Raw genomic sequence first — 15,112 nt, forward strand, 5'->3', positions numbered from 1 at the left:
TAACTAATAATGTTGTAAGAAAGAAATAAGGTAAGATTTTGCTATGATGCTTATAAGTGACAGTAGGTTAAAGGAACTACTCAGAGATTAAAAACCTCAGCTGAGGATTCTGCATCAAACAACCTGTGTTCAGGCCTCTGATCACTCTGATCTAATGATCACACTTTGCTCACCTCAGCACTAAACAGCAGCTTATCTCTTTTCTACCTCACAGGACATCTTGTCATAGCAGTTTGTTTACTAAAAGAAAAAGCATCCAAACATCAAAAGAGAAGCAATCTGACTGAGGCATTTTTAAAGTTTCTTCCCTAATTTGATTTTGAGAAAGGGAGAATCAAAGGGGAAGACATGATGGAGGCAGTGTCCTATACATCCATCTGTCCATCCATCCCTCCATTCTTCCTTCTTCCCTGAAGCACGGGCTGTCACTGCAGACAAGTAAGGTACAAGTTAGAGGATCTTACAGATGCCCTGAGGCCTTCACATCCTTCTCTTTGTTCATCTCTCACTCACTGTCTTTTTTCACCTGAACTTTAAACTTTTCTCGCATGCACCCTTAGCTGCCTCTCTGAAAAGCCCATACAACTTTTAGTGATGCAGCATTCAAGCATGTTGCACCAGAAGGAAAACAACATCCAGTGCACCGGGTTAAGTCTTGAAAGTCTGAAGCGGTACATGGTGTGCCGTGTTTTTGGTATACCAGAAGGAGTTCTCTGGTGTTGCCCAGAGGCAGAATGGATTTATGCAGCACAGCTTTCAAGCTTTTGTCATTTCTGAATCAAAGACATTATGATACCATTTAACAATAACACTACACTTATAAATGATTAATAGATGGCTTAAAATTAGGTTATTAATTAAGTTGTAAAGACTTCATAAATCATTAATAAGCTGTTACAGCACATTAGATAAAAGGGGCAACAATGACCTGTTGGTTGCCAAATAGTGAGCCCACATTTATCTGTAGTGTTAGGCCTCATATCTCATTGCTTACTTTTTCTCTCTATCAGCAGCATTTATACCTGTCAGCTTCATCACATACTTGTTAATAGCACTTAACCACTGTTAGCACATCTTATTGGTCAAAAAGGAAACAACACACAACAAAACAACACAATTTTCTAAAACCAAAAGTTACATCTTTAAATTGTCTGTTACATCTGACCAACAACCCCAAACCCAAATATACACATTCTACTGTTGCATAAGATGAAGAAAAGTTGCAAATACTCACACTTGAGAGCCAGATGTAGCCACAAAACGTCTGGTATTTTTGCTTAAGAGATGACTAATCAATGATATCAAATGTTATCTCAAAATATTGTTATTGCACACTTTTTTTATAGCATGTATTGCAGTAATATCTGGCGATCGCCCCAGTCTGATGACCTTACATGCTTGTCAGTAGCTATGTACAAAGTCAAACCAAATCAGATGTACAAAGTAACAACAATGTACAGCAGCAATTCTGAAAAGAGACACACGTGTATGGCAAAAATGAAACCTCATGCATGTGCCAGATCAATTCTTCATGAAAATGTTCTTGTAAATCATCTGCTGACTTCTCCCTTCAATATCCCCTTGCAGGTTAGAATAGAATAAAAGTTTTGAACATGATGGATGGGTTAAATTGGGTTTCTTCGGCAGCCACAGAAAGATGCATGCTTGATTTATTATTGATTCCTCTCTGAAAACGCTCCATTTTTCTTTTTTTCTACACCCCCATAAAAGATTCAAAAGACCTGAAGGAGATCCTCAATGCTAAATGTTGCAATTCTCTCCTCCTGACAGTCCTGGCTGGAGTTCACGAGAACTTCAATATTGATGTCAGGTAAGCGGTCGGGCCTTTATCTGGTGCTGCATCAGGTATTCTTTGAGTTACTGGGCACATTGTTAAGAGGCTTCACCTTCACCACTTCTCTGTGGATATTATTACACAACCAAATTTAACTAAGTATCAAAATAAAAGCAATCATTGTGCAGTAAAATATTCCCTGTGTTTCTTTAACTGCTACAGCTGATGTTTTTGAATTAATATTACTACTGAATTAATGTGTTAGTTGCACTGTAGCTCATTTTAACTACTTTATATAATGTTGGGTACTTTAATTTACAGCAGTGCATCATGTTTGTATCATTGCTGTCCTCTGAGAACCACATATCTCTAAAAAGTCAACTTTCCATGAGCTCAGAAAAAGTTTTCAGCTTTGCATTTTCCATCTAATCCAAGGGTTTTCAAAGTGTTTACTCTCAACCAATAAAGGAAGACTTCATAACATGATTAACACAAATATTCAAAATCAAAATGTCCAAATTTGGAGATCACAACATTTTCTACATAATTATATGTTTAAATTCCTAACATGGCATAAACAGTATTTTGATGGGAGTGTTTAAATTTATCACACCAGTGTTTTAATCGATGCTCTGTAAGAGATAACATGTGAAAGTTGTATATTGTTTTGGTGGAAATAATCATTTTGAGAAGAGAACATAGTTTTGAGTGCAGGTTTCATTTTGCAAGAGTTCTGACAAAATGGTTAACGTTTCAGTTTTGTTTAGAGTTTTGAGAAATTAAGCAGTACTTTCAGGCAAAGTGTTTAAACAACTGGGAAAAACTGTAAATGCAGATCTATGCAAGTGATGTATTTTTATTTTATTTTTTATTCTTCCTCCTCTGGTCCATTGATACCTGCTGATAGTGTCAACTGAGGACAGATGAATTTTTGAATAGTTTTCAGTCCAAAACAAGGTGTCAGTGTGACTACTGAACACAATTCATTAATTTTTTTTAAAGAGATTATTTTCGTGGTTTGTAATTTAAATGCATATGATGCAGGGTTTTGCTAATAAACAAACAAACAAACAAAAAAATAATAAACTCATACAAAAATAATCCCTATCACTGGTATCAGAGGACCTGTCAATAAGACAATCAACTATCGTTCTGGTCCTCTTACGAACAACAACTAACAAACCCTGCATATTCTACCTTTAAACAAAACAAAAATAATTCTACTTGAGTCTACCCGAACTTCACTGCACTTGCACTGACCTTAAAAATAGAGAACACTGCCATCTTGTGGCACAGAACACACTCTTCACTTGACAGAGGAACTTCATGGAAAAAATAATCCTGCAGGCATTTTGTTTGTTGTCAGAACATTTACTTTAAGGAATCAGATTTGTTTACACAAGACTGGTATGTTTCAGTTTGTTACTGCTGCACTCTTGACCACACGCACACACACACACACACACACACACACACACACACACACACACACACACACACGCACGCATGCATAGACACACTTTGTCAATAGACAAGATCATAAGAGACTAACAGTGCAGTTCGGTCCCACAGGAAGCATCACTCCTGCAATGACAAAAAGGACAATGCTGTTACTGCAGGAAGAATACATGATTTATTAAAGAACGTCTTGAGTGCCATGGCTCCTTTTTATCTTTAATGTATGAGTGGTTGTGGCAGCAGCATGAGCCATAACAGGCACCAAAATGACATTCATATTTGGAGCAGGCAGGAATGTTGTGGAGTCAGGCCATGACAGGTTTGATAACAGCGAGTTCACCTCTATGGAGGTGATGAGACAACAACAGTTCTTTTATGACTGCCTTATCTGACCCGTTTCTCTTGTCTCCCACCCTGGGCGTGGTTGTTTCCTCTTTTTCTTTAGTCATTTGCATGAGAAACCTATTATTCATACAAATGTGACAAACATGTTGCTCTGTTTCGTCTGAATAAACATAAAACAGCTTCAAAGAGGAGTTCAACCTTAATGTGTTTTCAAGTAGCTCAGAAATCTACTTGCCCAAGTTCAAATTTTACAGCTGTAACTGAACAACAACAAAGACTAAAGTTCGTCATCATGTTTAAAAGAACACTGAGGGACAATCTTGATTCAGGGACAGTAAATAGTTTTCATAAAGAGTTCATCTTCACTGGGTGTTTAGTTTGCTATGTGTTTTTTTATGCACAAAAGTCACGTTCAGGAAAAAGGGTATATGCACAATAAAACACAAAAATGTGTCTAACCTTCATTTACTCTGTGTCATTACTACTGACAGTGAATCTACTCAATGCCAGAAGCACTAACAGTCATTCTAACTACTATGCAAAAAAAACAGCTCTCAATTTACTTTGGGTACACCGTTTTTAGGCATTTTAGATGAAAATGAGAGATTGAAAACAGCATTTTCTGCCACTTTTGCATGAAAAATTACATTCATTCATTCCATTTCATTACAGCTTGCCAATCAGGCAAGTGAGTTGCTAGATTTACTAGCCTGATGTGGCCATTTACTGGCAGGCAATCCTTATTGTAGAGCCCTGAAAAAGAATTAGCCCTCAATGAGATGAGAGTAGGAGTAAGTTGCTCTGATAATGGCTGCAGGTTGACATGTTAAAAATTAATCTTCAGATCTGGAAGATAGTCGCCTGACAACAGTATGAACTCTCCATGTAAACAGCATACACCCACAGGAGGGCGTGGTGTGTCAAATCTCATTATAACTGGCACCGCTGGTAAGACCTGTTGTGGGTCACGACACGCACCAACTGCTGACATAAAGAGGTACAGTTGTGTTACCTGTTGAGCTGCATTTTATTTGTGTTTTTGTTTAAGAGCTCTTGAGAAGTCCAAGCTAAAGAAGAGTAACATGAGAAAACCTTATCAAACTGAGCCCTGAGAAGGAATGAAAGTCAGTCTGCGGGTGTTAAATGTGGCAAAAAAAAAAATCCATCACAGCAATAGTTCACTAGAGTTAAAGTTATTTCATACAAAGATTAAATTATCAAGAGATCTCTACCTCGTCACTGCTGGAAGATGAAGATGATGAGGATGAGGTGTCTGATTTATTTCCATCCTTTTCCTTCTTTTCCTTCTTCTTCTTCTTCTCGCCACTGCCATCTTTATTCTTTGACCCATGCTTTTTGTCAGACTTGTCTTTAGATCCAGACTTGTCTTTAGATCCAGACTTGTCTTTAGATCCAGACTTGTCTTTACTGTCTGAACTTTTGTCCTAAAAATGAGAAAAGTTGACTTTGAATGAGTCCCTGACTGTGTTGGTTATATCGCAATGACCAAGAATGTGTTCAGGAATCATATATAATCAGTGGAGAGTAAGAATTATGTTGGCAAGGAAAGGGCACAGATGAAACAACTTCTGGATATGCTGTCAAAAAAAAACAGTATATTCATACCACAAAAGACACTTTTTTCCAAACTCTATTCATCGATAGCTGGAAAAGCTCCTGTGTTCATGAACTACTGAGTGTCTTTGTTAGAATGTACACATACAAAACAATCCTACCTTGTCTTTATCTTTCGACCAGGGAAATTTGAACTCATCTTTCTGAGCCTCCTCCTTCTTCACCACTTCTTCATTCCCACCTAGAGCTGCACAAATGCAAAAGAGACACACGTTGAACAGGTTTGAGGTATATGGTTAAAAAAAAAAGTGAAATAACAATCAGCATCGCAACCTCTTTACACAGCAGGAGCACAGCTACAAATGAAATACACCTTGCTGGTTTTGTTTACACATTTTGGTTTTGTTTCCAAAGTAAAACCTGCCTTAAAATGTCTGTTACACTTCCAGTAGCTGACGTAATGCTTGGAAAACACTGTTGACTCATCAAGTATTACCACTGAAGGTAATCCTGCTAAATACAGTCAAAGAAATTTGAACCTACCGTTCTCCAGATTGAAATCAGACATCGTTAACTCCTCTTTGTGCACTTCCTCATGCAAGTGACCAGAGACTCCCAGGAACACGCAGAAAACCTGAACTGACTGCACCTGTAGCATGTGACCTCACTTAACCACGCCCCCACAAACCGCCACTCCCCCCTGGGCAAAACATTCACCTTTATGTCATGTCGGTTTATCTGGCAGGGCAGCTGCTTTCATACACAGGAAGAGCAGAGTATTGAAGAGTTAACAAGGCTGCACGGTGCTTAAGTTTTATTCTCATTTCTTTATTCTACCCCAATAGACCCTTTTTCTTCACAGCAGACATTTTGACGTGAAATAGAGAAAGGACAGGTGTTACCATTTATACTAATTTAGGTTTTGTTGAATTCAGGTCAAACATTATTTCAATCTGTTTCTGACAGAGGACAACTTGTTTCTGAAATGTTTTGGAAGGAACAGCACATAATCAAGAGGACAGAATAAACAATAACTTCCCAATCAACAAAATATATCATATGATATCCATATCATATATCAAATATATCCATATTCTTATATTCATAAATGAGATGAATTCTCTTAAAACAGGTTGATATTATCTCAGTCCTGTAGTTTTTCCTAATTTTTGCAGTGTTTGCAAAATCTAAAATAACTCAAGCAATCAAATAAAGCAGATTAATAGTGGAGTAATATTTCTCTGTGATATGTGCTGGAGTAGAAGTATAAACCAAAATGAACTCTCCATATAATTTTATTTATTTTTTATATACTTAGAAAAATGTATTCTTTTGGAAATTACAACATAATTTTTTAAATATAGAGCATTTTTTATTATTTATATAGTGTTATTATTGTTGTAGCTGGGGATAATAAACAAGGAGAAGACCTAGGGAGAAGTGTGTACCTCTGTAGTTTGTAAAATTATGTTTTTAATGATGATAAAATACTGGGGAGCAGAATATACTATTGGGATTCAATGTAGGATGAAAACTGATGCTGAACATTGTTTAAGTCCTGCCATATCATTACCAGCTAATGTTATTTTAAAGAGAAACAGCTTTCTTATTATAACTTAAATTCTGTGTATGTGGGTTGCAAAATAAAGTAGCCCATTGTTTATCCCATTTGCACTTTTAGTGCAGTTAGAATCCACTGGTATGTACAAAATGTTTCATTTGCAGGCTGTTGTGGTGCCCATCAATTGCTCCAAAAACCTGTTAGAGACTTTATTGTCATTTCCCTTTTCGTTCACATTTTTGTGCAACAGCACAAAAAAAAAATCTCCACCCACGGAGAGTATTGGTCCTCCTCACCAACCTGACGAACCTCAGATGTAGGAGTAGCAGCAGCTGGGAGTACATGAAGGCAACATGAGCAGTGGATAGCCTGGTAGCTACTAGTCTTTGTCATTATTTCTTTTAGGTAATGTATACATTTACCCTTGTGATGTATCAGGATTGTGGTAATGGTGAACTTCTCATCCATGGCAAATAATAGAGTGGCTTGAACAGTTCAGAAAATTACATCATTTTCCTGTAGGGCAACCCTCAAAATGAGGAAAAGACAACACTCATGTCATATCACAGTATAACAAAATCCGAAATCTAATCCAAAAAGATGATAGTAATATAAAAAGCAAGATATTGCCCTTACTAAATGATTCAAATATGACCAATAATAATAACAGGAAACAAAACAAATAAAATCATATTTTTTAATTCTCCAAAGCAAGCATTTTGAATTATTTGATGTGATTGTAAAATGACATTTCTGCCACAAATGTGCTTTTTGTTACCAACTAAAAATTAAAATGACAAAAAATAAATTCTCTTCCTCAACAAATTTTTACCCAGTAACCGTTGTATTCCACCAGAAAACACCGCCTTTATTTTGCAGGATGTCTCGTGCATAAAATCAGGGAGCTGAGAGCATCATTAGAGCATCTACCTCATCATCACATTTAACTTCCTCCAAAGTCACGTAAAAAATCAGTAACATCTACTTTGATCCATGACATCTCATCATTGGTAAGGCCTGGGGCCTTTCAGTATGTCACTAGAGCTGAGGTGGGTAGTGGTACGGGTCGTCCCGTCTCCATACCTCCTTGGGGTCCCCATCAGGACTTCCATGGGGCTGGGAGGTCTGCGAATGGTGACCCTATCTCCCATACTCAGGGAGGAGGTGTGGACAGAGGGCATGGAGACAGCTGATGGATTCAGAGGATCCAGCTTCATGACAGGTTTGGAGGGGAGTGACGTGAAGGAGACAACAGGAGCAGAGCCTGGCTTAGAGCTGCTGCCACTGGGAGCTGAGAGTCTGCCACCACCTGAGCCTGAAATCTCCATTTTTGTCTCGCCGCTGTGATCAGGGCTGTCCTGGAATGAAATCAACACCACCACCCCACATTAAGGATAAATGAAAAAGAAAGTTAACCTCACAGGGCATAAATAGACTCTCTGTGAGGGAAAATCATTGTGACATCATCTTTCACATAATTTATACTAAGAGCAAACTTACGGTCTTATTCTTGTCAGTTTCACTTCCTGAGCCTGAATCCTGAAGGCAAAACAGGGAACAAGTGAGATTCAGTTATTTCACCTTCACATGGGACGTAATCTGATGACCGTCCCAATTTCTGAGTAATTTACCTCTTTCTTTTTCTTCTCCTTCTTGTCCTTCTTCTTTTTATTTTCCTTGTCACTGCCGCTGGAACTATCAGATGAACTCGATGAACTAGAGCCCGAGTCCTGCTCAGGTACAAAGCACACAACGCTCCTGTTATCTATCTTTTGCAACAAAAATGAGCATAAATTTATTTTTCTTTATCACACCTACAGTACCTTCTTTTTGTCCTTCTTCTTTTTCTTCTTCTTGTCTTTCTTCTTTTTCTTTTTCTTCTTGTCATCACCACTGCTAGAAGAATCGCTGCAGGAGTCAGAAGAGGAAGAAGAATCCTGGACAGAAAAAAAAATAATTATAAGTGTAGTGTAATGTATCTATATAATTTATTTTTTTATTGATATGTATGTTTCTCTTTTTATGTCTGTGCATGTTGCCATGTGTTTACTGTTTTTGTGTGATGTCTGGACAACCTGCTATCTATCTATCTATCTATCTATCGATCTATCTATCTATCTATGTAGAAATCACATCTTTGACTTATACAACACATCAATGTTGCTTTACCTTTTTCTTGTCTTTCTTTTTCTTCTTCTTCTTATCCTTCTTCTTCTTCTTCTTTTTCTTCTTATCATCATCACTAGAAGAATCGCTGGAGGAGTCAGAAGAAGAAGACGAATCCTGGACAGAAGAAGAAATAATCATACGTACTTGGTAGATATAAATATGGTAACTGTGTTACTGTATTTTTAATGTTTTTTTTGTTGTTGTTTTTTTCAGGAGAGAAACTCCATATTAATATGCTTTTGAGTTCTATAACACATCCGCATGACTATACCTTTTTCTTATCTTTCTTTTTCTTTTTCTTCTTATCCTTCTTCTTCTTCTTCTTCTTTTTCTTCTTATCATCATCACTAGAAGAATCGCTGGAGGAGTCAGAAGAAGAAGAATAATCCTGGACAAAAAAAAGAAATAAAGATAGTACACGTCACATTTCATTCATACAGTATTAATAATAACACAGTGGTGATGTCTCCCTTTGTTATGTGTTGAAACACACAAAAAGTCACCTGCATACACGCTGACATGGTGATTCAGGTGTTTACTTGACTCTTTCCACCTCTGACCAAAGATCATCAATAGCACGTGTTTGCAGGTAACGTGGCAAATGAAGTATGGCTACACGATATTGAATTTTTACCGATATGCAGATATTATGTAATATTAAGTAGTTGTGGCCATTTGCCGATGCAGATACTGATACATGCGTATATTTCTTTCCACCTAATTGCAGAGAAGAAGAAGTCTCTCCTGTCCTGTGGAATTAAGAAATCCTCATGACGACTTTTATTATGATGGTTCACCAGCAGATGCAGACAAATACAATGCTTTTCAAAATGTCTACTTTCAAAGACAAAATAAGAAATCTACTGCTGATAGATGCCTGTTTCTCTTTGTTACTCGCACATTCACTGTAATATTTGGATGACTGCTCTTAACTTGAGCAATTAAATCTATAGCGTTGAAGGAATGTGAATTGGCTCCTCCTCGTATGGCCTGAAGCTGCACGATCAGTGCAGCTAGCATACTAGTGCCACATGCACATAATTACCTTTTCTACATGATGTACAGGTTTTGAGTTTGTGGTTCTTATGAAACTTTTTTCTTTTTTCTTTTTTTGTTCTTTTTGTTTTGTCAAATCAAATATTAATCAGAGCTGTTCTGAATTTTGCAACTCATAGAATAAGCCAAAAACCTGTAATGGAAAACAAAGGATAAGACATTTTCACCTTCTTTTTCTTCTTCTTCTTCTTCTTATCTTTCTTCTTCTTTTTCTTTTTCTAAAGTAGAAAAAATACACATGCACTCATAATGACTTGTGCAGCTGCTTATTGCTTAAACTGAGAACTTGGCTGCAGATGAATACTTTACCAAATAGAGAACATTATATTTATGTGTCATCTCACCTTGTCATCATCACTATCAGAGGAAGAGGAGGATGAGGATGAAGAAGAGCTGTCATCAGAAGAGCTAGGCTTCTAGACAGGATATCAGTCAGTCAGCGACAGAAGTCCATACTTATTCATTAAACTCAAATGATTTCTATTTTTTTGTCATTTTGTTGGTTAACCACACAGAAAACTGAGCAGAAAGGAGCATCAAGAGACTTTTCACATCTGTTGTACCTTTTTCTTCTTCTTCTTCTTTTTCTTCTTCTTTTTCTTCTTCTTCTTCTTGTCATCATCACTATCAGATGAGGAGGAAGAGCTGGAATCCTTTACACAGAGACAGAGAAAGAGAGAGAGCCGAGAATGACAAAATAATATTAAACAGCACAAGTACAAGCACATGCAGTATGCATGCATGCAGTGCCATTAAAACACAAACTTTATCCTTCTTCTTCTTTGCCTTCTTCTTCTTCTTCTTCTTTTTCTTCTTCTTCTTCTTCTTGTCGTCATCTTCACTGTCTGAGGAGGAGCTATCAGATGATGAAGAAGACGAAGAGCTGGACGAGTCCTATGGATCAAATCCAATAAAAATATTTACATTGATATCCACAAACATTACAGCTGTATTAGACAAACAGACGCACACAAACACATTCACACTTATGAGGAAAGTAGAGTTTTCACTTTGGCAAGCCTGCACAAAGACAGACATTTTTGAATCTGATATCCTCTAATATAATACTACTACTATTTATTTGTATAATGCAATGTAACACAGTCACACAAATACAAATGCACTCAGTTTCCATAGCCAGAATCCTGTTGCTTTTTTGCTTGTTTTAAAACACTGTGAATATTGGTTATTACATGTGCATATGGTTATTATATAGGAATAAAGTAATTACTTGGTATTGTGAATTTAGTTTGTCTTAACACAGGTAAGTGGTTTAACAGTATTGATCACATTTATGATTATTTTCCAATATCTTTTCTGTGATTTATTTACTTTGTATTCCTCCCATGACTTTTTGTTTGTGGTTTATTTGTGTTATCACACACACACTTCTTTCCTCTTTTTTTTTCTTCTTTGGTTTCCTTGCTGTGCAGTGAGTTTGTATGTGTACTGGCTGGATAATTTTTTATGAGACAACAGTTTTTTTCATTTCCTTTGAGGACTGGAAGGACCATGAGTGTTTTGGAGGTGATTCTTACTTGATGCCCTGTTGATGCTGTCTTTGTATGCCTCTCTTTTTTCTGATACCATTGTGAATGTAACCTTTAACACAAAGCTAGTTACTGATAACATTTGAGCTGAGTTGTTTTGCCTCTGGTGGCCTGTGTCTTCATTTTGTTTGTTTTTTGTTATTTCACTAAAACAAAAGTACAAAAATAAAGTATTAAAGATTCACTGTGACTCTTCGTTGTCCTGTACTATTACTATATGATGTACAGTAAAACATCAGAGAGTGGTGTGAGAGACTAATGCATTCTTCTTTTAACAGCAAGGTTACCTTTTTCTTCTTCTTCTTCTTCAGCTTCTTCTTTTTATCCTTCTCCTCCCCTCCTTCCCCCTCATCATCACTCAGGTGGCCTTCCTCAATGCCATCAGGGAATGCCTGTGCTCCCCCTGCTGGACAGGAAACGCCATTACAACCAAAACAATAACACTTTTTGCAAGCCTTCAATCAATGAGTAGCACACATACCAGCAGAGGCAGAAGACAGTTTGCCTTCTTCTGTAGCTTTAAGCTCTTTCTTGGCCTGTTATGGCAAAAATAAAGCAGTGACTTTCTGTGCTTTTCTGCACATATAAATACACATACAAATACAATAAATACCTGCAAAATAGTATTTTTTTATATATGTTGTTTCTGTAAGTAGCAAAAAGGGAACTACAACTCAATCTCATTTTTCAACCCTGTGTTGTAAAATGATAATAATTCCAACTTGTGTCTTGTATATATGTGCGGTAAGCATACAGAAAGTCTGATAATTTCACCTCAGCATCTTTATCTTTCTTTTTATCTCCATCAGCACTTGGTCCTGCAGTCTCACCACCTACAAATGAGGAGAAAGTCCACCAACACTGAATCAGTCTCATTAACAGATTTGGTTGCAGTGGTTGCTTTTGTGATTTCCATTTGTTATTCTAGTTATTATAAGGTAATTCTTCAGCCGCTATAAATTGGAAACACTCACCAGGTGCTGAAAGAGCAGATGCACTGCTGGGCTCATCCTGCTCCTCATCCTGAGAAAAAGCACAAATATGATCGAGCTCAGGCTTACTGTATATCCTGGACCTTGTGCTTCACCTACAAATTCACCTACTGTGACAGATTCTAAACAGATCTGAGTAAACAGAGCTATTCATTGTCTGTGCACCAGAATACAAGTTGAATAAAGTTTCCAAGGTGAGGTGTTGAGCCAGTATAGTAACTATGTGTCTTTTCATACCATGCCCTTACAGGCTGTGACAGGTACAGAAGATACTACTCATTTTCTCAGAGGGTGTGTGCAGTGTTGGGGAATCTGGTTTGTTCTTCAGGACAGAGTGAACATTCTCTGCTCAACAGTTGTGCATTGAGAAGTGGAGTTTAGCTCAATGCATTATGTCATAAAACTTAAGTCTCTTGTATGAAAAAAAAAACAAAAAGAAAATCGCGAACTGACTCAGCTTTCCTACAATAAATGATGTGCTTTGGAGAGCTTTGCCATCATCCTGAAAGTCATTTAAATGACTTAGTCCCTAAGTCATTTAAAGGCTTTAGGCTTTTATTGAGGAAATTATTTTTACCTTCTTCTTATCCTTCTTCTTCTTCTTCTTTTTCTTGTCTTTCTTCTTCTTTTTCTTCTTATCTTTATCACTGTCAGAAGATGAGGATGAAGATGAAGAGCTGGAATCCTGTGGCATTGAGAAAAGTCTTTTAATCTTTACAGTTACAGAATCAGTTTTCCATCCATGTAGTGATGTTGGATATAATATTATTTATTCGTGTATTACAGATCATGTCATTGGCAAGAAAATAATTGTAACTGTTGAGTGTATTTCTGTTTACTTTTTGATGAATCCTCCCTGTCTTAATCTACACAGTAAATAATAGCAGCACTTTATATAACAGGATGTAATTAATCCTGCAGGAAATTCTTGAACCAGTCATTGCTCCAAAGTTACAGTAACAGAAGACTAACAGCAAGAATATTAAATATAAAGTGAAATACAAAATATTAAAGTGTATAAGGAGTAAATTAAGAAAAGACCAGTGCCTACCAGAATAACAGTAGGAATAAGAAAAATTCTGCAAAGATACTAAACTAAGATAAACTAAAATAGAAAAGGTAGGCAATGTCATTGAAGTAAGAATTGGCAGTGATATCAAAAAGAAATATAAGAAATTCTGCACCTGCTAATGAACACAACATTGCACATGATATTAAATGTAATATTGTACATGATAATGATAATTAACAGTACTGTTGCAATGCATATTAAAAAGCATGACACTCCTACAGTCAAATGACAAAAGCATCCACGTTGCTTCACCTTTTTCTTGTCCTTCTTTTTCTTCTTCTTCTTGTCCTTTTTCTTCTTCTTCTTTTTCTTGTCATCCTCGCTGTCAGATGATGATGACGATGATGATGAAGAGGAGGAGCTATCTGAAGAAGAGGAGCTAGAGTCCTGTGACAGAAGAAGAAACAGAACAGACAGATCAGTTGACAGTTCACACTCAAGATATTCACAATATTGTTTTTGCTATCATATCATACCTTCTTCTTCTTTTTCTTCTTCTTCTTCTTTTTCTTCTTCTTCTTTTTCTTCTTTTCATCCTCACTGTCGGAGGATGAACTGTCAGATGAGGAAGAGGATGACGAGTCCTGTGACAGAGGAAAAAAAATCAGATTTCAGTAACTTCAGGTTAAGACTTTGGTTCATATATTAATGTTTCATTGCTTACATTAAATGTATAATTTAGTAACATGAGGTAGTCCAATTAAACAGTTAGTTATTGTTGCATAATTTGGTGTATTATGGGATTTTTTTTACCTACTTCTTCTACTACCTACTACTACTACTTACCTTCTTTTTCTTCTTCTTCTTCTTCTTGTCCTTCTTCTTCTTCTTCTTCTTCTCTTTCTTCTTGTCATCCTCATCATCTGATGAGTTCAAATCCTGAGAGAAGATAAAAAAAAAAATCCTATAATGACATGATAATAGCAATAGCATATTCAAAAAACTGAAGTTCAATTGATTTCTCTCACCTGGCTCATCTTCAGACCGTCTGCAGACTGTTGTTCCATTTGGCCGTCGGGACCTGAAAACATTAAATACATTAAAACATAAAGCATTGTTTAATAATTGAAAAATAACTTCATGCATTAACAGCTGAGATACATCTCTATAATCAAATACTTGCTTGTAATCATATTCATCACTGCTGCAGACAAAAAGGTAATTTATAGACAATTGTGCCGTTTCGGATATTGTTCAATGTAATTCTGTCAACTTTATTCACACAAAAAGCCAAAGTTTTAAAATAAATGGAAGAAATCAAACTCTGAGTGATGAGGTTTTCACTAGCTGCTGTAAACACAAAGCTTTATAGGCAGTCTAAGAAGTGATTAGAAAATATTTTAATAACAACAGTATTAACCTTTAGAGAGCACTTTTCTAAACACATACTTCAGTGTTCACACCAGGGAGCAACTTCATAACAAGCAAATCATAAAAACAATTTGATCGTAAAAACAATGTTCAAGCAAAACAAATAAAACTTGCAAAGGGAGAGTTGATAAAAACCCAAAGCAAATAAAACCAGTAAAGATTAGTCAG

General features: G+C 36.5%; 2 protein-coding genes across 3 annotated transcripts; both read right to left on the reverse strand.

Annotated features, from left to right (window-relative positions):
• Positions 1–3,242: 3,242 nt before the first annotated feature.
• LOC146328235 (uncharacterized) lies at positions 3,243–5,827 on the reverse strand. Its single transcript, XM_084716368.1, has 4 exons — positions 5,717–5,827; positions 5,335–5,420; positions 4,831–5,043; positions 3,243–3,379 (listed from the first exon to the last, which is right to left on the reverse strand). The coding sequence occupies exons 1-4, from the start codon at positions 5,739–5,741 to the stop codon at positions 3,374–3,376; spliced, it is 330 nt and encodes a 109-aa protein (XP_084572494.1). The 5' UTR covers positions 5,742–5,827; the 3' UTR covers positions 3,243–3,373.
• Positions 5,828–10,126: 4,299 nt separating this feature from the next.
• LOC146328236 (uncharacterized) lies at positions 10,127–14,692 on the reverse strand. 2 transcript variants are annotated; one of them, XM_084717119.1, is made up of 12 exons: positions 14,542–14,692; positions 14,360–14,452; positions 14,050–14,157; positions 13,826–13,960; positions 13,079–13,186; positions 12,484–12,532; positions 12,284–12,342; positions 11,991–12,045; positions 11,797–11,912; positions 10,725–10,853; positions 10,304–10,612; positions 10,127–10,177 (listed from the first exon to the last, which is right to left on the reverse strand). In XM_084717119.1, the coding sequence occupies exons 1-11, from the start codon at positions 14,626–14,628 to the stop codon at positions 10,508–10,510; spliced, it is 1,044 nt and encodes a 347-aa protein (XP_084573245.1). In that variant the 5' UTR covers positions 14,629–14,692; the 3' UTR covers positions 10,127–10,177; positions 10,304–10,507. The 2 variants fall into 2 exon arrangements, with proteins under 2 accessions (XP_084573245.1, XP_084573243.1); XM_084717117.1 differs by having other exon boundaries at positions 11,797–11,915.
• Between the last annotated feature and the right edge of the window lie 420 nt (positions 14,693–15,112).

Source organism: Lutjanus erythropterus, chromosome 4, assembly GCF_056507025.1.
Source record: "Lutjanus erythropterus isolate fLutEry1 chromosome 4, fLutEry1.hap2, whole genome shotgun sequence".
Classification (NCBI taxonomy): Eukaryota; Metazoa; Chordata; class Actinopteri; order Lutjaniformes; family Lutjanidae; genus Lutjanus; species Lutjanus erythropterus.

Excerpts from the sequence above, each read along its gene's own strand:
- LOC146328235 (XM_084716368.1), bottom strand. The coding sequence starts at position 5,741 with ATGTCTGATTTCAATCTGGAGAACG. Across the intron at positions 5,421-5,716 it reads TGATTTCAATCTGGAGAACG|CTCTAGGTGGGAATGAAGAA; the intron begins GTAGGTTCAAAT and ends GCATTTGTGCAG. Across the intron at positions 5,044-5,334 it reads GGTCGAAAGATAAAGACAAG|GACAAAAGTTCAGACAGTAA; the intron begins GTAGGATTGTTT and ends TCTCATTTTTAG.
- LOC146328236 (XM_084717117.1), bottom strand. The coding sequence starts at position 14,628 with ATGCTTTATGTTTTAATGTATTTAATGTTTTCAGGTCCCGACGGCCAA. Across the intron at positions 14,158-14,359 it reads AGAAGAAGAAGAAAAAGAAG|GACTCGTCATCCTCTTCCTC; the intron begins GTAAGTAGTAGT and ends CCTCTGTCACAG. Across the intron at positions 12,046-12,283 it reads AGAAAGATAAAGATGCTGAG|GCCAAGAAAGAGCTTAAAGC; the intron begins GTGAAATTATCA and ends TTGCCATAACAG.